Source organism: Sturnira hondurensis, unplaced genomic scaffold, assembly GCF_014824575.4.
Source record: "Sturnira hondurensis isolate 20B ecotype Veracruz unplaced genomic scaffold, ASM1482457v3 Scaffold0000780, whole genome shotgun sequence".
Classification (NCBI taxonomy): domain Eukaryota; kingdom Metazoa; phylum Chordata; class Mammalia; order Chiroptera; family Phyllostomidae; genus Sturnira; species Sturnira hondurensis.
This window is the reverse complement of record NW_028073411.1, coordinates 22077625-22098143: the sequence shown is the minus strand read 5'-3', so window position 1 is coordinate 22098143 and position 20519 is coordinate 22077625. Positions and strand designations below refer to the sequence as shown.

The following is a 20519-nucleotide window of genomic DNA, read 5'->3' as shown; positions in this document are numbered from 1 at the left end:
GGCTGCAGCCAGCAGTGGCCACTCAAGCAGACTGGCCTCTTGCTGGCTCTGAGGAAGACGGTCTGGGTTAGCCCCCAGTCCATTTTAGTTACGGAAAATCTGCCACGCGCAGGTGGTCAGTGGGCAGCTGAGCCTCGTCGAGTCTAAGCGCTGCTTCATTTTGCCTCAGCCCTCTTCTTCCTCGTTTAGAAATTAAGTCTCACCCCCACCATCGAAGCTCCCTTCTCTCCTCTCCAGAGGAGGCCTCGCCCATTTCCCAACCTGCCTCGGCGTCTCCGCAGCGTGGGGTGGACCCGTGGACGGCAGGGCTGCCCCAGCCCTCGCTCCGCAGCGTTTTGTGAATGGCGTCGCTTGTCATCTTTTCAGTGTTCATTCACCTGGGCGGGTAGAGCAGGGTTTCATCTGTCTTCACCATGTGCTGCAGTGTAGCCGTTCTCCTGCCGAAAGACGCTGTTACGTTGTTTCTGAAGTGTTCGGTTGGAATTATAACCAGCTCTAGTCCAACAGTCTTGCACGTGTCTCCTCCTGCCCTGTGTGGAGATGCTCTGATTGGGGAAGAAGCTTCTGGGCTCTGGGACAGACTGCCCTCCGCCCAGCAGCAGCCCCACCCCGTCCTGAGCCCCGGGGCCTGCCCGTTGGAGAACTAGGGCCCGAGTCCCCGCAGGACTGCCAGTCAGTGTGCGGCTCTGCCTCTTGTCCCGACTGCTCGGCCCGCTTGCGCCCTTGGCCCGCCGCGCCTCTTCCTCGCGGGCTCCAAGGGGTTGGCTCTGCATCCGTGTCCTGGACGCCCGTCCAGTGCCGTCCTGTGTACGCTGCAGGCTGCCGTCCTGTGACGGCACCGGCACCCCATTGTGCTGTCTGTGTTATACGCAGACTTTAAGTGTGTGGTCAGGTGTATTGGTGTTTAGGGTTTATGTTTTTGAGGGTGTTTGTTTTTGCACTCAACTCCTGGATGAATGGATTTGGGGGTGTAACTTCATTCTGTCTGCAGTCCTGCCGTGGGGCCAGAGGCAGAGAGGCCCCCAGGGCAGTGGGAGAAGGCACCTGTGAGCGTTGAAGACGATGACGGTGAGAAGCCAGCAGCGACCCAGGAAGGAGAGGAGCAGGAAGGCCTTGGGGAGGGAGAGGCTCGGCCTGGCCCTGAGGACCGGGACGGGGAAGAGCCCTGCGGGACAGGACTGGGAGGTGCCGCCCGAAAGGGTCTGGCCTGGGGGCAACGAGAGGGTCCAAGGTCAGGTGGGGGGCGGGGCTCAGCTTCAGGGGACCGAGTGTTGTGTTAAGAGGTCCGGACACTGTCCTAAAGGCGATGGCCATCTTTCGGTAGTGTGGTGTCGTGGTAGGGGCCCACTCAGAATGGGTGTCTTGGTGAGTGCCGGCTGGGAGCCGGTGGCGCTGAGCGGGCCTCACAGAGGCCTACGTGGCGTCTTACTGAGTTTGAATTATTGGTTGATTTTGTTCCAACCCAGACAAACATTTTATTTTTCTACACTTCTGTTAATGCGAATTAGCAAAACCGTCATAGCTCCTACTCTGGGGACTGGTGTGGACTTGGTGACCGGAAGGCCCCTCCTGACACAGAACACACCAAAGGAGGCTGGTGTGCTTTTAAAAAACATGCCTGCAGAGGAAGAGAGATTTTTGGCCTAGAAAACACGAGAGAGGGTCAGTGCAGAGGGTGAAGAAGCCGAGTCAAAGCCGGCATTTGCCTGGGGCACTGGCCAGAGCGGGGGCCCAGGAGAGCGAGGCCCTGGGGGTCGGATGGCCCGATCGTACCCTGCTCCACACCCCCTTCCGTTCAGCTAGCTGGGGGGACTGGCTTCTGTGGGCGGCTGTCCTCACCTGTGACAGGCCCCGCCCGCGGGCCCNATTTTTCTACACTTCTGTTAATGCGAATTAGCAAAACCGTCATAGCTCCCACTCTGGCGGACTGGCGTGGACTTGGCGACCGGAAGGCCCCTCCTGACACAGAACACACCAAAGGAGGCTGGTGTGCTTTTAAAAAACATGCCTGCAGAGGAAGAGAGATTTTTGGCCTAGAAAACATGAGAGAGGGTCAGTGCAGAGGGTGAAGAAGCCGAGTCAAAGCCGGCATTTGCCTGGGGCACTGGCCAGAGTGGGGGCCCAGGAGAGCGAGGCCCTGGGGGTCGGATGGCCCAATCGTACCCTGCTCCACACCCCCTTCCGTTCAGCTAGCTGGGGGGACTGGCTTCTGTGGGCGGCTGTCCTCACCTGTGACAGGCCCCGCCCGCGGGCCCTGTCTTCCTGCGGGCTGTTCCCTGTGCAGGGGGAGAGAGGGACACCGGCTTTGAACTTGCTGGCAGCTGGTCTGCTCTCCACACCCTGTTTCCCCAGGTGGCTGGCCCGTCGGGGGGATCGCACCCTCCCTGCCGAGACGGGGACGTGGGTGCCCAGCTCGGGCCGCGTGCAGCCCCGTCAGCTCCCGCGTCTGCACAGGCCGCCTGCGCCGCCTGCTGACCCTGCTCCGTCTTCTGTCTTGCAGTCTGAGCCCGAGGGCTTCTCCCGCTTCCACCTGTACGTCTGCGCCGCTTTCCTCCTGCGGTGGAGGAAGGAGATACTCGAAGAAGGAGATTTTCAAGTAAGTGAGCACCTTGCAAAAGGCCCCGCATTTGATTTTCTGTGTGGGGAGGGCCCTTTGCACCTCAGCTCGCGGGGGTTGTTTGGGAAGGGCATGGAGGGGCCGGCGGGCAGCCCGCCTTCCCCACCCCCGGCCCCTTCTGCTGGGGAGCGTGCCAGGCGAGGCAGCTGGTCTGCGGGCCGCCTTGTTCGCGTGGCTGCCCCCAGGCTCTGGGACCCTCCCGGGGCCGCCGTGCCTGTCCTCCGCAGGGTGGCAGCGGCCTGGGACGAGTCAGGGACCGTGCTGGGCCCAGGCCCAGCCACTTGGTAGCTGCGTGACTTGGGGCACGAGGATCAGCCCCTCTGGACGCCAGTTCCTCACTGACGCGGAGGGAGAGCTGCATCCGCACCCTGGATCACGCCCTGTGCCCACCTAGGGCCTCTGGGTGGCCGAGTTGCTGGCCCATCCTCCCCAGTGCGTGCCTGTGCGTGGCAGCCAGACTCCCTGTGGGTGTCTGTCGCCTTCTGAGAGCCGAGGTGCTGGGAGGGCTGTCCCCTGCCAGGTGCAGTGATGAGGACACTGTGTGCGGGCCAGGGCTGGGCTCTGCCCCCATGGGCTGGAGGTGCCCCTCCTCTTCCAGGTGAGGGACAGGCTGGGGGTGGCAAGGCCCCACTGGGGGCCGTGGGGAGCAGCCCCACCCTCTTGCACATGTGAGGGCACGTGTGCTGCTCCCCGCCCACAGACGGTACCCTGGCGGGGTCGGCGTGGACCGGGGCCTGCAGGGAAGGAGTCCACTGGCCTTCGCAGGCCTGCCATCCTAGCTTGGAGGGTGATGGGGACGGGGGACAGGGGACAGTCCCAGCCCATGGGCTCTGTGGCAAGAACCTGGGGGCCTGCGAGCCCTGCACAGGGCCCGGGTGGGGTGGGGGGCGCGAGGCTGCTGCTTCCTGAGACTTGAGATGAACTGGCTCTGCTGTCGTGGGGGCTGGATGGAGAGCAAGTCTGCATGCTGCAGTGAGCTGGAGAATCGGACCAAATGGGGTGAGAAGTGAGGAAACCCTGGTGAGCACCGGAGTTGTGCCTGCCGTGGTGGCACTTCCGGAAAAGGGCTCGCCCCAGGGAAGACTGCCGAGCGCCTGAGGCCCGAAGCTGCCTCCAGCAGAGTGTGTTCAGGAGGAGGCCCTCCAAGCCCCAGCCTTGGCGGGGCTGCGATCCTCCCTGGGGGAAATAACGTGGTTCTCCACGTCATCTCCATGGGAACAGAATCATTTTCGGAAGACGTCTTCCCAGAGAAAGGCAGGCCCTCCTGGCGTTACCGCGGCCCAGCGTGCAGGTGCCGGCAGGGGCAGCAGGGAAGGTGGGGGCCCGCCCCTCTCCCACGCCCTGGGTTCTGAGACTCACTCAGGCCTTCAGTCTCCTGTCCAGCCTGCACTCTGCCCCCGGTCCAGGGTGGCCCATTGGTGGAAGGGCCTCTGTCTGCTGCTGTCCCAGGCCCCGGGGCAGCGTCCCCCCGCTGGTCTACCACACCCCTCAGAGTTTCCCCTGGGCCAGGCCCCGTGTGGTACGTCACCAGACTGGGGTCCCTCCCACGAGGGGCTGCAGTGGCCAGGGAGGGACAGAAGGGTCAGGTCACTCTCAGAGTGGGGCCTGGAGCAGCAGGCCTCCCTGAGTCGTGGGTGCCTGGGGGCCGGGAGCAGCAGGCCCACAGCAGAGGGGTGGCAGTCACAGGTGGGGGGGTAGGACACAGGTGTCAGACTGGGGAGGGCGGCGTGGGTCGGCCAGGTGACAGAGTGGGTCTGGTGAGGCTGGCCCGCTGTGGGGAACACGGGGGTGTGAGTGTGGGGGCGGGTCTGGGGGTGAGCCAAGGGGACAGCAGTTGGGGAGGCCTTGCCCCCTCTGCCCCGCGGGCACTTGGACAGGACCCCAGATGTGGCGGAGGACGACCAAGGAATGGCAAAGGCTGGGGCAGGAGCCCGGGGAGAGGTGGCAGGCAGAGGAGGGGGGTGTGGGGAGCCAAGAGACACCCGAGGGGGAGCAGTGCCGGCTGCTTGGGGGAGCCCTGACCAGCACACGGGGGCCGCAGTACTCAGGGACACAGCCGAAGCGCGGGGGCTCCCGGAGGCACCTCTGGTTGGAACTGTCGGGGCAGAAGCTCCCGGGAGTGGGGGCCCAAGGCTCACTCCTCATCTCATAACGTCTTGATGGGCAGGCTCTTCTGTCAGCTCAGCGAACACGAAGGGAGAACTTCATGGGACAGGAAGGAACTGGAGGAGGCCGGCACGGGGGTCCATGGTGTGCCGGCAGGGTACACGCTAGGTCGCTGTGAGCCTGGACAGCAGGGATGGGCGGCGCGGGGGCCTGGCAGGACCCGAAACCGAGCAGATGGTGACGGCATCATCAGTCCAGGTGTCTGTGGGATGTCCACAAAGTATGTCACCCGGCTTGGCCTGTGAGCAGCCCAGGTTTGGGGGCGCAGGCCACACGTGTCCTCCAGGGGCCCGAGCGGTGCGTTTGTTAAGCACTGCCCTCCCTGCAAGGCCGGACTCGGATGCCGTCAGAGCAGGGCCAGGGTTTGGGGAGGGAAGAGTCTCTTCAGTGGAGGGGCCGTGCCGGCGGCTTCCGGGATGCAGAGCAGCCTTGGACGTCTGCGGCGTGCGCTCGAGGGCTGCTCGCCACCTCACAGCCAGGGCGCCTCTGTGATTCACGACGTTTAGGAAATACACTGACCTTTGAGCCGAAGAAATTATGTATGGAAAAATAAAGGCAACTTATGTAAAGATGGCAAAGGGACTAATGAGTAAAAATAAACAAGTGGATCAGGACACAGTAGAATTGTTAAGTAGCTGTGTCTCAGAGGGGCATTTGGAAATGTCAGGGAAGGAGGCCAGCAGGTCTTAACCAGAACCGGCAGGCAGTGAGAGCCACAAGCCTCCGAAGTTGGGTGGAGAAATTGACAGATTGGGGCAGAGAATAAACCGCCAGAACTGCCTCGAGATGAGGTTCATAAAGCAACCCGGTGGCCCCGTGACCTGGGGATGAATCCCAGCGCCGTCAGAAGCCCTAGTTTCCGGTGGGGCCCCGGGCCAGAGTGCGTCCTCCCGGCAGGCCCTTCCACACTCCCACGCGCCTGTGCCGTCTCCACGTGGGGGCCAGTGGCCCGCTGAGTGACCCCTCAGCCCTGCCCCCCCCCCCCGTTCCCCCATTGCCGGCCTGGGAGGGCGTGGGGGTGTGTGCGGGTTGGACAGAGCGTTCGTCCGTTACCACGAAAGCCAGAACCTAGGAAAGTGACATTGGGGCCTAACCCCACACACAGCGTGAACACAAACATCCCTAACGAAGTGCCGGCCGGTTTAGACCGCTCCTGCAGCCGGTGAGAGCGCTCCAGACAAACCGTTTGACCCGGGAGTTCCGCACCGGCCGTGATGTTCACACCAGTGCATCGGGCCCCCCTGCAGGGCTCAGGGCTGAGTTTNTAATGAGTAAAAATAAACAAGTGGATCAGGACACAGTAGAATTGTTAAGTAGCTGTGTCTCAGAGGGGCATTTGGAAATGTCAGGGAAGGAGGCCAGCAGGTCTTAACCAGAACCGGCAGGCAGTGAGAGCCACAAGCCTCCGAAGTTGGGTGGAGAAATTGACAGATTGGGGCAGAGAATAAACCGCCAGAACTGCCTCGAGATGAGGTTCATAAAGCAACCCGGTGGCCCCGTGACCTGGGGATGAATCCCAGCGCCGTCAGAAGCCCTAGTTTCCGGTGGGGCCCCAGGCCAGAGTGCGTCCTCCCGGCAGGCCCTTCCACACTCCCACGCGCCTGTGCCGTCTCCACGTGGGGGCCAGTGGCCCGCTGAGCGGCCCCTCAGCCCTGCCCCCCCCCCCTTCCCCCATTGCCGGCCTGGGAGGGCGTGGGGGTGTGTGCAGGTTGGACGGAGCGTTCGTCCGTTACCACGAAAGCCAGAACCTAGGAAAGTGAGATTGGGGCCTAACCCCACACACAGCGTGAACACAAACATCCCTAACGAAGTGCCGGCCGGTTTAGACCGCTCCTGCAGCCGGAGAGAGCGCTCCAGACAAACCGTTTGACCCGGGAGTTCCGCACCGGCCGTGATGTTCACACCAGTGCATCGGGCCCCCCTGCAGGGCTCAGGGCTGAGTTTTGTCACTGTGATCAGGCGGGGGCACAGCGGGGGGGGGGGGCCTGCCTGGGGCAGCCCCAAAGGCACCCGAACCCAGGGGTTTTCTTGGGGACAGGTCTCAGACACACTCTCTGCCTCCCAGGGGGAAAGCTGGGTCACTGGCCCCCCGTGGTTTGCAGGAGCAGTGCAGGCAGGCTTAGGGAGCGTCTCAGAGGCCAAGTTCAGGTGCCAGCCGGGCTCAGTCGCAGCCAGGCCCCTCACAGTCAGCCTGCACATTGGCCCTTCCTGGCTTGCCGCCGCCGACAACAGCCCAGCAAGCCACCAAGGGCAGGAGACTGGTTGCATCAAGGCGTCGACCTTGAGATCGGCGCTACCGCTTGTCCCGAGTTTACTAGAAAGCAGAAGCCTACCCCTGACAAAGTGGAGACAAAAGAGCACCTACCTCAGACCACAGCCACCGACACCTTGGGCAGCCGGGGACGGTCCCACATTGCCGCCCACTGTGCGGTGTTCTGCAGTGTGACCCACAGACATTCGGTGAGGACTCCCCTCCCCGTATCCAGCAGGGACATGTGTGCACACACGTCGCCTGTGGGTGTTGAAAGTAGATTTTCGGACCACGGCAACCCTTTGGGGAGGAAGTCAGCACCAGGACGGACTGGTGTTTGCCCTGAAGCATCTGCTGGTTCCTGCTGGGGGACACCCCCCCATAGGGCGCGGGGCTCCCCCAAGTGCAGAGCTGCTTCCTGTGGGTTAATGGGCCTGTTCGGGTCTGTATTGCATCCTGTGTTCATCTGAAGCAGCAAATGTCAGGAAATGCCAAGTAAAGATCAGTTGTCTCTTTCTTTATCATTTCACGACATTTTGAAGACAAAATTGGGTCGGTTGAAGACTAATCAGTGAGTGGGTTACTGTGCTCCCTTGCTGCAGGTGTGTGAGCGTGCGGGTGCGTGGCAGTGTGGCTGTCAGGCTGCGGAGCAGTGCTCCGGGGGCCTGGGCCCTGCACCCCCTGAGGTCTCTTGGGGCTCAGAGGCCATTAGGGGTCTGAGTCCAGTGTGACCCTCGGCAGCTGGGTGGGTGGAGTGGGAGCCGGGGACAGGGAAGGACAGAGCCTGCTCCTCTGGGACTCACTGGCCTCTTCCTCCTGGAGGTCTGTGCTGGGGTGGGGCGATCGTCCTCTGTTGAGAGGGCAGCGTCTGAGGGCCTCATCTCATGTTCCCCCCGGAGCTGCTGGCAGTCTCGGGGCTGGAGAGGGCGGGAGGCCCCGCACACAAACGCCACTGCGCCCTCGCCGAGGCCCTGGCAGCAGCGTGTCGGGGACTGAGTCCTTTCTGGTGAAAGTGGGCGTGGAGCTGGGTTTGAAGTCCACCAAGGGCAGTGAAACCCTGTTCTCTGTGGCTCCATTCAAGCCAGAGAGACGCGACTGCCTCGAGCCACCTGCAAGAACTGGCTGGGGACGGCTGCTGGGGGCAGCTGCTGGCGGCTGTGTAGAGTGATGGGGACACGGCGCTAGTCCGGCTTGAGCTCGGCCCAGGGTCCTAGAGCAGAGGTGGTGCTGTGGACCCCTCACCAGCTCTGTCCCGGGTGGGGCGGGGAGGTTGTCCGTGACCTGACACACTTGGGGACGTTACTAGTGTCGAGAGTGCCATCAGCGCAGGACCCAGGCACAGCGCCTGAGAGGACAGAGGTGACTGACTTCAGGAAGGGAGGCCTTTCCGGGCAGGTGTGGCCCCTTCCTGTGGCCCCTCAGAATCAGCGCACGCTCACCCCTGAGGCCAGCAGCAGCCTCAGAGCGTGTGCTGGGCGGCGGGCTGTTCCGCCTCTCCGCAGCCGGTGGGAGGCGCCCTGCTTGTCTGTGCTCCCGCCCGTCCGCCCGCCCGGGTGCCGTGGGCTCTGAGTGCCTGTGCCGCAGCCTGGCGCCGGCCCCGCCCCGAGCTGGGGCCATCTGGTGAGGGAGGGGGAAGCACCCGCAGGCGGGTGTCTGCCCTGGGAAGTTGGGAGCGTGGGCCCAGGGAAGGTGCCATCCAGACGGGCCCCAGGCCTGGGAGGGAGCGAGCCCACTTCCTAGGAGCAGGAGTGGCGGTGTGCGGCCTGAGGAGGCTGCCCACGGACACGGAGGGGTAGGGGTGGGGGGACCTGTGCGTGAGGCTCCTCGGTGGGAAGGGGAGGTGGCAGCATCTTGGCCCCACAGGGTTGCCAGAGGGGTGAGTGAGGTCACACAGAACAGGGGCTCCTGCTGCTGCCCCTCACACCTGCACGCAGGTGCATATACACACAGACACCTGCACCCACGTNCCCCGCCCCGAGCTGGGGCCATCTGGTGAGGGAGGGGGAAGCACCCACAGGCGGGTGTCTGCCCTGGGAAGTTGGGAGCGTGGGCCCAGGGGAAGGTGCCATCCAGACGGGCCCCAGGCCTGGGAGGGAGCGAGCCCACTTCCTAGGAGCAGGAGTGGCGGTGTGCGGCCCGAGGAGGCTGCCCACGGACACGGAGGGGTAGGGGTGGGGGGACCTGTGCGTGAGGCTCCTCGGTGGGAAGGGGAGGTGGCAGCATCTTGGCCCCACAGGGTTGCCAGAGGGGTGAGTGAGGTCACACAGAACAGGGGCTCCTGCTGCTGCCCCTCACACCTGCACGCAGGTGCATATACACACAGACACCTGCACCCACGTGGGCACACACACATTTACACACACACTCAGAACCTCCGCCAGACGGGGCAGGGGAGGGATTCTTTCAGCTCTGATCTCTGGAAAACGAACCCTCCCTGTGTTTGCAGTGGGGGACCTCGCCTAAGTCGCTCCAGCGCGAGCTGCCCCCCACACTGTGTAGGGTTTGTGTTTCTTCCCCATGTCGGCCCATGTGTTCCATTGTTCTCCGAGGGCTCTCGGGGTCTGTAGGGAGGGGCTGTCCGTGTTTGGAAAGAGGGCAGGTCTGCCTCGGTTGCCCGGAGAATCACTGTGTGTAGCAGTGGCCGGCACCTTCCCGGTGCTGTGGGAGGGGCTGTGGAGAGGGGGGCTGGCCACGTCCTGGTTGCTGGTGAGGCGTCAGGCGTCCGGTCTTCTGGGAAGTGACTGGCATGTGTTCTCCTGGACTCCGGGGGCTTCCAGGCCTGTCCTTGCCTACCTGCCCGCCCATCTGCACACCTGCCTGCCCACCTGCCTGCTCGTCTGCCTGCCCATCTGCCTGTCTGCCCACCTGTCTGCCCACCTGCCCACCCGCTCACCTGCCCACTCTGCCATCCACGTCACCTCTCCCATTTCTTGTCTCTTCCTAGAGGTGCTCCCAGGGGGTGGCAGTGGGCTTTGTGCTGAGTGCTGGGGAGGGAGGAGGAGCTGGCTGTCTTGTCCATGGACCCTTGGGTGGGTTCCTGCCCACTTGCTGGACACAGCCCCCCCCCCCCGCCCATGCCCCTGCCCCTGGCCGCAGCCAGCCACAGGCTGTGGTCACCTTTACTCGGAGCTGGGCTCACCAGGTGGCTTTTGAGGAAGAGTCGCGAAAGTCTGCTCAGGCCACAGGAAGGCATCTCTGTCCCATGACTGATTGTCCTCAGGTGTGTCTGTCGTCGTCGTGAAACCTGCCCTGCTGCGTCCCCGAGAGGGGTCTGCTTTCTCCAGGGGACACACTGTGCGGGGCTCTGTGTGAGCCCATGTGGCCCTGCCACACTTCATGCCCCGGGGGCTGCACCCAGGCCACTGAGGGAGCCTGTGGCACCAGGCCAAGCACCTATCTGGCCAGCCCACCTGCGCCCCTGTGCCCGGCGCCCCTGCGCCGTGGGTGGCCCTGAAGTCCAGCTGGGTCCCCTAGGAAGCGGAACTGCTTGGACCGTGACCGTGGTTCTGCAGGGTGGTGTCTGAGGGCCCTCTCTCTCGGGCCACAGGGCTTGGGCCAGAACAGGGCTGGCTCCCTGATTGTGCCCCATGGGCTGCGCCCAGGACCCTGCCCGCAGCGCCCCTCTCCCTGCTGGCAGGAAGCTCTGGGGCAGCGTGAGCTGGGGCAGGACACCCGTGGGTGGCGTCCACACTGACACCTGTCAGCTTTGCAGGAATGCAGCCTCTGTGCTCTGTTGATGGGCAGTGTCCCCGGTGGGCTGCGCGATAGACGCCCCTGCGGGCCCTTGTGGGCTCCCACGCTCTTCCGTGGGGGGCCCCACAGAGTGGGGGCCGTTGCCCTCCGCCCTCCCTCCCTCCCTCTTGTAGAAGAAGCTTCCTCCACTCAGTGGGCGGTGGGCATGACCCCCGGGACTCAGCCTGCTCTCGGTCCTGGGACCCACCCCAGGCAGCTCCTCCAGAGCTTCCTGGCTGGGCCCTCAGGCTGGGCCGGCCTGCGGGTGGGTGGGTGCAGGGTGGCCAGCGCCCCCTCTTCACTCATTTCTGCCGTGAGTGTGTCCCACCAGCAAGGACAGATGGTCCCTGCGGTTCCTATCATGGGCAGAAAGCCCCTCGTTATCTCATCAGTGGTGTTGGACATCTGGGGCAGTGACCTCCAGGAGGCTTGTCCCTTCAGTCCCAGAAGAGATGCAGGTACCTCGTGGGCCCCGTTGAAACACCTCCCTCTCAGCTGCCACACACCCCTACGTTCTGTCCGAAGCCCTCCAGGGCCACCTGGATGGGTCCAGCCTGGAAGTGAGATGACTGCAGCTCGAGAGGCAGCTCGAGCCCCTCGGGGCGTGCACGAGGCCGGGGGTGGGGGGCTGCCCGTTGTGCTGCTGCTGGTGAGCAGCCCTCAGGCTCCCCAACGCCCCCTGAGAGCCACCCCCGGGGCAGCTCCAGCTCAGCTGTGAGACTCGGAGGGGTGGAGCCCCCACCCTAGTGGGCTGCGCAGTCACCTACGGTCGGGAAGGCCTGAGCCGTTTTCCAAAAACCTGGGATGAAACAGAAATCAAATGGGAACCAGTGCCCAAGTGAGCCCTGTCTGCTGGCCCGGGCCCTGGCTCCTGGCCGCATCCTCCTGCTGAACCAGCTGGACTGATTGCCCAGCTCCTGGGCCCTCTTTGTGGAAAGAGCTCCTCAGGGCTCGTGGTGGTCTCATGTGCCCCCGCCCCCCGAGTCCTCTCTGCTTGTTTAGCCTCGGCCTGGGTTTCTGATGTGGCTCTCCTGCACCCGGGCCTCCAGCTGCACCGGTGTGGGTGGGTGGGGAGGCCCCTTTGGGAGTGTGCTGGTCGGCCGTGTCCGAGTGGGCAGAGTGGGGCCTGGGCAGCAGGGAGGAAGGAGTGAGAGATGGGGTTCTCCGGTCCCCACTTCCAGGGCCAGCGAGGCTGGGGAAGGGCCGTAAGACTCGATGCCACAGGGTCCCCCCAGGGCTGGTGCTCCTGCTCCCCAGCCTGGCCCTGTGGCCACAGTGGCTGCCCTGTGTCTTCAAGGCCCTGCCCACACCCCCAGGCTCCACCCTGCACCACCAGGGCCCCGTCGGGGTCCTTTCTGGGGAGACACTGGCGTCAGCAGCTGCACCAGGCCTCCTGGCACAAGGAGCCTGGGTGGCTGCGGAACCGAGCTGAAGCTCTGGGGCCACCACCCCTGTGTGACTCGGGGGGCCACTCACCCATTGACCCCTGCCCCCTTCAGGACCAGGAGCCCCCTGGAGTTCAGGGGGCACCGGTGAGTAGGCACTGGGGGGCCCTCGCAGTGGGGCCACTGTTGTGCAGTTGAGGTGACAGCAGACACTCACCAGCCCCTCCTGTCAGAGCCGCCCAGGTGTGGCACCCCCGCCGGGCAGACCTGCCCCCGTGGGCCTCTGCCCTGCAGGGCCCGGCCGAAGGGGCGGAGCCTGGCCCTGGGCTCCTGGCCCCGGGCTCCTGGCCTGGGTGCGGGCGGCGGCAAGCGTGCTGCCCACGATCCTCTGTCAATCCTGAAAGCCCCGGCCAGATCTGTACTAGTGCCTGTTCCGTTACCCTAATTAGTTTGAGGATTTTCAGGGCAAACAGGATGGGATTTCTCGGCTCAATCTTGGGGTGTTTGTTTTTTGAGATAAAGCACACGAAAGAAGTTGTGTTGATCTTTTAATTCCTCATGCAAAGAAAAAGTATTTGCTCTCCTCTCATTTGGTGTGTCTGGTTCTCAGTGGGGCGGGCCGGTGGCCGGCCGGGTCCAGCCTCGGGCCTGCAGCTGTGATGTCCGCTGGGCTGGTTGCAGCCCCTTCCCAGGGTGCAGCCCATGGGGCGGCCTTCCCAGGGCTCCGTCCGACTTCGGGGAGCTGGGGTGCTGCTGCTCCAAGGCTCAGGCTCTGCCCCTCCAAGCAGGGACCCTTCCTGCAAAGTGCCTTCGACGGCCCCCAGTGAGCTCACGGCCGGGACCATGTTGCACCCTCTCTGGGGCCTGGCGTCTCCCCATTGTCGCTAGTGCAGTGACAGGTCACAGGTGCTCTCTGGGACGGCGGCGTCAGTATCATTGTCACCTAACACGGTCTGTCATTCAGAGGGTGGGACCCTGCCGTCCTGGCCGTGGGACTGCGGGGGCATGGGCACCTCAGGTCAGCTTGTGAGAGGGGCAGGCAGTGTCCCTGCCGAGGACGCAGGGTCCTACCTGCTCCCCAGCCCCGAAGGACGATGGTCAGGCAGTGGGCAGCCCTGCCCAAGCGGGGCCTGGTGTCAGCCTGTGTTCCTGGAGAAGTCGTGGGCATTGTGTGCCTGGGGCTCCCCAGTCACCTCTACACCTCTGTCACTTGAAGAGGGGTGGCTGGGGGCCACGGCGATGCCCAGAGATGGCCAGGCCGTCTCGGAGGTGGTTCCCCTCGCCGGTGGTTCCCCTCGCCGGTGCAGCAGACGCAGTGCTGAGCGGAGAGGGAGCCGCGTGCATGTGCAGAGACCACCTGGGATGCCCGACTGCTCAGGGTCTGATGGCGTTTCTTCCCCGGGCAGCTGGGCCTCCCCGTCTGGAGAGCTGCATGTGGGGCTGCTGCAGCGGACGTCTCCCAGGAGTGGCCCCTAGGCACCCGCCTGCCAGGCCTGGGGTGCTCCTGCCCCACTTCCCTGCCCACAGCCTGCTGTTGGCGCGCCCCCCCACGGGCTGTGCTCCACTCTCCTTGAAACAGCCGGGCCGGAGGGCAGGCTTGTCCCCGGATCAGGGCTGAGCAGAGATGGGCCCCTGGCCCTGGGGGTTCCCGCTGAATCCCTGCTCCCTGGGCAGATGCCTGGAAGTCCCTCCCAGAGGCCCTGTCAGAAGTGGGGGCCAGGATTTCTGCAAGGAAAATCAGAACGGAGGGGGTGCCCCCAGGCAGGGTTCCCTTTGCTACTCCTGTGGCATTGTGGGAGCCACTTTGCAAGTTGGGTCTTTTATTTGTGGTGTTTTCCTAGGAAGAAGGAGGAAGGAGGTGTAGGGGAGACTGATAAAGTGACTGATTCCACTGCTTCCTGGTGGAACCCAGCAGGGCACCATTCTGGGGCTGGGTGGGGCCTGGGGCGGGGCCTGGTGACCCAGCCTGGGATGGGCTCAGACTCCTGTGCCTCAGTCTGTCAGCCAAGCTGCCAGTGGGGCACAGCGGGCACAGGCTCCCGTGAGGCTGGCTCCCGGCTGGGTACCCAGCCCCTGTGTCACCTTCCGTGACTGTTCCATGGGCCCATGTGGTCACATGCGGAGCACAGAAAAGCGAGGGCGAGAGCAGTTTGCAGGGCTGCCCGCTGACTGCCCGTCTCTGGGCGCCCTCCTGCCAGGCACGGTGGGGGTTCTCCCCAGGGGCGCAGGGCCCTGGGCTGCGACCCAGTGACAGATCCTGCAAAACAGCCCGTGGCTGCGCAGTGGCCCAGTGCCCTCTGCTAGGCGTCCCCAGGACGGGCGACGGGAGAAGTCTGGGGTGAAGGGCGTGTCTGCCTGCTCTCCCCTCCTCCAGCCCTGCAGTCTTCGGCTCGCCGGCTCTCTGCTCTCCCTCCGCCCCTCGGAACCAGGAACTGAATTAGGTCCTGAAATTGAGTGTGCCGCTGAGCCGGGCAGCTGCCGTGATGGGAGGGGACCGCTTCTCACCTTGTGAGTAGTGGGGTCACGGTTGTATGAAGCGAAGTGGATTAAAAATAAAACCAAAGGTGTTTATTTGCGACCTGCTCGGATTGGATTGGCATCTGTGTACGTTGCTTCTGATGGTGGAAGACGGCAGGCTGATGCTGGTCTGTCCCTGGGGACGCTGTGCGGTGGAACTTGCTCTGTGCATTTCATTCAAAGGCCCGGGAAGAATCTAAGATGATAAAGGAAGTGGAGGGAGGAGAAGCGGCGGGGCGGGGGCTGGGGGCGGGGCTGGGGCGGGGCTCGGGGCGGGGAGGGGCCTCTGAGCCGGCGCAGGGCCGAGTTGCCAGGCACCCACGGCCCGGGTGGGCACTGGGGCCCTGTGACAGAGGAGGGGCCCGAGGGGGTCAGGCGCCGGCCCAGCCAGGGTCTAAGCCCTGGGCTCACCCGGTGGGCGGTGGGGTCGGACAACCCGCCATGTACAGGAAAGGAGGTGGGGCTCAGGGATGATGGTGGCTGCCCAGGGCCACACGGTAAGAGGGCCTGGGGTGTGAGCCCTGGTCCTCCCACTGGGCACCTCCGCACCTCCCCTCGGCACCCCACCCTGTGCCTGCCCTGCAGGCACAGGGAGCTCCATGGGCAAGAGGATGGGTTGCTGCTAAAGGTCCAAATCGCGGGGCCGCCTCTGATCCGGGCGGGAAGCATGGGGCGGCCTGGCTCTGACCCTCTGCCGTGCTCCCCAGACCAGCGTCCTCCAAAAGAGGCCCCGGGTTCATCAGACGGAGCCCCAGGGCCCTGGAGCCCATGGGTCCCTCCCTCGAATCCCCTGCTCACCCCTGGGCCTTGTGCACCAGGAAGCCCCCCAGCCCGCTGAGCCCCCCTTCTGCCATGCCCCGCTGGGTGTCAGGCCTGTGCTCCCCAAAACCTACCCCATTTGTGGTGGGGCTGCTGCTACCCTGAGCATGGTGTCGGGAGATCTGGGGTTCAGGGACAGGGTCTTGGGCTGTGGTGTCGTTCTGCCCCTGTGCCTGCCCCACTGAGGGTTCTTCGGGCGCCGGCTCCTCTCGGCCCCTCCCCCAAGCTTCCCCGCTGTGAGCCTGGGGCAGCTGAGTCCCCTAGGGCAGCTCCCTGTCGGCGGGAGCGGAGACCTGGGTGCCGTGGGGAGGCGGTGGGGCAGCTTCCCTGGACACCACGAGTTGAGTGGCCATTTCAAGAGCTGCTGGGTGTCTGCCTGCCTGTGTGTCCCTGTCCCACTGGTCCCTGCTGTGGGGTCACCAGATACAAGTCTGGGCCTGTGGACCCTGGAGTCAGTGGGGCAGCACCTCACTTCCAACTCCAGAGAGCACTGGGGCGTGGGCCAGAAGTGGGAGGTCCCTGAGTTTCAGCTGCATGGGGCAGCTGGGCCCTGGGGCACTGGCGACCCTCAGTGAAATGAGGTCCCGTCCCCATGCTGCCCCACAGATGTGTCTCCTAAGTCCGGGCCTCCTCCCGGCAACCTGGCTTGGTGCCTGAGGGTCCAGGGTGGGGGTGGGTTTGTGGGCTGCCCCGGTGTGGGCTGGGGACGCAGGGAGCCCCAGCACTTGGTGCCCAGCAGAGCTGGGCCCGGGCCCCCACCCCCCAAGCCTGCTGTGGCACGCCCTCTGACCCTGCCCTCTGACCCGGCCTGTCTGTCTCTCTTCCAGGAACTGCTCCTCTTCCTGCAGAACCTGCCCACGGCCCACTGGGGCGACGGGGACGTCAGCCTGCTGCTGGCCGAGGCCTACCGCCTGAAGTTTGCCTTCGCCGACGCCCCCAATCACTACAAGAAATGAGCGTGGGCCCCGACAGCTGCCCCACGTACCCAGGATGGCACCCGCCTGCTGGCCGGCTGCAAGGAGAGACCGGGATGGGCAGTGCTGCCCGACGGGGCGTCCGCCTGGAGGACGTCCGCTGCAGCTGGGGGCCCGACTGGGGTGGGCTGGCTGCTTCTGAGATACCAAAGAGAGCCAGGGGAGGGTCCTAGCCTTTTGGGGGCCCTTCCTGTCCTGAGCGTCCTTGCCAAATGACCGCTTCCTGGAGACCCCGGCCGGCTGCAGCCCCTTCTTGGAGAGGCCCATGTTGGGGGGCCGGGGTGGAGGAGATGGTAGTTGTTTCGGACCTGCGTGGAAATGCAGAGCTTCTGTTGAGTGAAGGAGAATAAAATACAGTGAGTGAGACATGGAGTGAGCCTGACCTGGCCCACAGCAGCGCACCGGCCGCCTCGCGACCTTGCTGGGGGTGGGCGGCTTGCTCACCCGGACAGCCGCCACTGGGCCCGACGAGGGAGGGCTCTGGGGTGGGAACCACGGACCAACTGCGCTCCTTCCACGGTGGCAGGCGGTGTGGACAGAGCTGCGGAGACTCGCGTGGCCACTCCCTTTGCTGGACCCCCGTCTCTGCTGCTGCTGTTGCCAGGGCAGTGGGCCCGGGCGAGGAGCCTGCCAGGGGCTCTGTTGGGGCCGTCTTGCTGCCACACGCTCCCACCCATGTGGAGAGCCCCTTGGGCTCCTCCTGGGACCACTCTTCCTCTTGCCGCTGCCGCCTGCACCCAGGACTGCCTGGCTGTGCAGGAAGCCCCTGATCGACGGGCTCGCCTCTCACGGCCCAGCCGCAGCCACACGTTTGGGCCATAGTCTGCCCCCGAGGCAGTTTGTGGTGCAGACTCGGGGCTGTGAGGGTCCCTGGCATTGGAGCAGGGGGAGCTGGGAGAGAAGGTGTTCTGTCTAGGGCACCACGTGGGCGACGTGGGTAACGATGCAGGGAACCCCCACCTCGGCCTCACTCACGTGCTCTCCCAGAGGGACAGTGTCCTGGCCTGGATGGCCTGGGCTCTGGGCGCTGCCGTCACCATTGGCACCGAGTCCTGGCCTTCCACAAAGGCCACCTGTGGCGCGCCAGGCCTACAGCTGAGCGCGAGGCCCTCATGGGGAGGTGGGGGTGCAGGGCAGGGTGCGCAGACCCCTGCTCTGGCTGGGGATCGGGATCAGCAGGCCCTCTGCCCGGTCTGGGCCCCGTCCTCCCTGCATCTGGGACCCAGGATGTGCCCATGGCCCACCTTGCCCGTCCCCCATCCTGGCATCATTGACGCGGGCGCTGACCGCCCAGGTTCTCAGGGCTGTGCCAGCCCCTGCGCACCCACATCTGCATCGCACCACCCAGGGCCCTCCAGGCAGCGCTGCTGGGCTGTCTGCCGATGGGGTTGGAGGAGGTGTGTCCCCCTGGCGGGCCTGTGGTCTCGCAGTCCGGGGAGGCCATTTCTCCTGCCCCCACGGTGGAGCCTGCACTGAGCCGGGCTGGGTCCTCGCCGGGCTGGGTCCTCGCCAGGCCAGCTTCTGGCCCTGGGGTGGACAGCCACTGTCCCTCCCACAGTCAGGGCCTGGAGGAAGGGACCACTGTCATCTGCAGTCACGGTTTGTTCCCAGGCCCACGTCAGGGACCTTACAGCCTTGGCTGGTGGCCCAAACCCCAGGGGTCCTGAGACAAGCCCCTGGCTGGGGGCATCTGTCCCTGTGAGTCTCTCTGTGCCCCGTCACCTGCCTGCAGGGGGCACAGCCGGGGCCGATGTGTGGGCGGGCTCTGTGCTGGGCACACTCCCGCCGGGCGTGAACAGGCGGGCTCAGCACAATGCAGGGCCCGCCGCAGGAAGACCTCCGGCTGCACCACGCCTGAGCCGTGGGCACTGCCCGCCACGTCCTGGGGGCCTCCTGCTGGACCTCTGCTCGGCTGGTCTGCTCTCAGGGCCACTGTTTGGAGGAGCTTGCTCCAAGTGTCAGGCGACTGGGGCCTCCCCGACCAGATGGGGTCCCCTGGGGTCCTCGCCCCTCCCGAGGCCTCCTCACCCCTGCCTGTGGGCTGGTGCAGCCCAGGCGGCTCTGAACAAGCACAGCCGAGGGACCGCTTGGCAGGCTCCGAGAGGTCCATGCATCCCTCTGTGATGGAGGGCGGGTGTCAGGCAGCCCTGTGGAGGTGGCTGGGTCAGTCTGGGACAGTGGAGGTTGACTCGGGATGGAGTGCGACCCAGTTCCCAGCAAGGACACTCACTGCTGCCCCTGGTCTGCCCGAGGGGCGAACTGCAGCTGGTCCGCCCACCCCTGACTATTCTGCCTCCCTCCCCACTGGCTTTCTTCCAAGCCAGATGGCGTCCCTGCTCCCCAGAACACAGGGTCCTAAGGGTGGCCTCTGAGGAGGCCTTGGTAACATTGGAGGAGCCAGTAAACGAAGCCCAGGGTAGCCATGGGGCCCTCNAGGCGGCTGGGTCAGTCTGGGACAGCAGAGGCTGACTCGGGATGGAGTGCGACCCAGTTCCCAGCAAGGACACTCACTGCTGCCCCTGGTCTGCCCGAGGGGCGCACTGCAGCTGGCCCGCCCGCCCCTGACTATTCTGCCTCCCTCCCCACTGGCTTTCTTCCAAGCCAGATGGCGTCCCTGCTCCCCAGAACACAGGGTCCTAAGGGTGGCCTCTGAGGAGGCCTTGGTAACATTGGAGGAGCCAGTAAACGAAGCCCAGGGTAGCCATGGGGCCCTCCAGCCAGTGAGGCCTGGGCTGACCTGGACCCCGGGGACCTTGCCCCCTGGGGACCCCCAGGGGAAGGGTGCCACCCAGCCAGGGGCTGGCCTGGGGGGCGCGGTGAGAGGCTGGATCTTTCCATCGCCTGCTGTCTCCCCTGCACGGGGGTGCGTGGAGAAACCGAGCCCCTCAGGCAGCTACTAGGAGTCCTCTCCAGGGGTCAGTGCCCTGAGGATCAGCCAGGACAGTCAAGGTGCCCCAGTACTCGAGGGCGGCAGTGCCTGGCCCCAGAGTCTGGTCATACAGGGCAGAGACGCCCAGCCTGACCCTAGCCTCTCAGGGACAGGTGGCAGGAAGCCTGTCCCTCAAGGTCTCCTCACTGTCAGCAGGCACCTCCTCACAGCCACCACCTGGGGTGCTGCTGGGGGGCGGGGACCCAGCAGAGAGACCCCAGCTGGGCTGTTAGAAATGTGGGCCCCTGCAGCGTGAGGGCGGCCTGCTCCCCTTCAGCTGGGCTGGGAGGCCAGAACGGGCTCTCCCCCTGGTTTGGGTAATTGAGTTCTGCAAGCTCTGGGGGGTGGCAGGAGGGAGAGGGCCGGGTCCCTGGGGCCCACCTGTCGCCCCCTTGTAACCCTGGGGGGCCGCTCACCACCTCCTGCCAGTTCCAGACTCGAACTCGTGAGCGGGGCTCTGGCAATCGGCAGGTGGTGCGGGCAGAAGGTGAGAATGGCCGCCCCGGATCCACACGTCAGGGGGCACTGTGCCAAACAGCAGACTTCCCCAGTTGGAGGCGGGGCGCAGACACCCGAAATAAGCAACCCCAGACTGCAACCCCTGGTTCCAGCGTGGGGCTGCCCTGTGCCCCCAATGGGATGGTCTGCAGGGGCCTCTCAGGTTCGAAGGGTGCAGGTCTGATTTCCGCGTGACTTCAGGTCTCTCTCCGTCCCTGGACGGCACGTGTTTTCCTCACCAGGAGAGTTGTGGGCCGTCGGAGAGTCAGTGTGAAGAGATGGGGGGATGCCGGGTGGGTCCCACAGGCAGCGGGGACTGCTGCTCCCTGGGGCCTTCTCTGCCCTGCTCATCTCTGTCCGTCTGTCCAGCTGGGCCGGGGGTCAGGGGTCCTCCTCCCTCATCTTGCCCTGCACCCCTGGTTGTACAGAGAGCAACGGTCTGGGCCCTTCCGGGCTAACTCCTCTGCTCTGCTCACACCCCACTCTACAGGTGAGGAAACTGAGCCACGGGAGGCCAGGTGGCTCGCCGAGCTCACGGAGCTGGCCCAGGGCCCCTGCTTTGTCCTCATAACGCCCAGTGGGCATCACCGTCCCCAGCTCGGAGGTGGCGGGGGCAAGGGTGTCCAGTGAC

General features: G+C 65.0%; 1 protein-coding gene across 1 annotated transcript in view; it reads left to right on the top strand.

Moving 5' to 3' along the window:
* TBC1D22A (TBC1 domain family member 22A) overlaps positions 1-16824 on the top strand; it is a 115175-nt gene extending 98351 nt beyond the window's left edge. The window contains exons 12-13 of the mRNA XM_037049308.1: positions 2501-2596; positions 16315-16824. Of these exons, the coding sequence (XP_036905203.1) occupies positions 2501-2596; positions 16315-16443 (225 nt within the window). The 3' untranslated portion in view covers positions 16444-16824. The remainder of the gene's footprint in view (positions 1-2500; positions 2597-16314) is intronic.
* The last annotated feature ends 3695 nt before the right edge of the window (positions 16825-20519 follow it).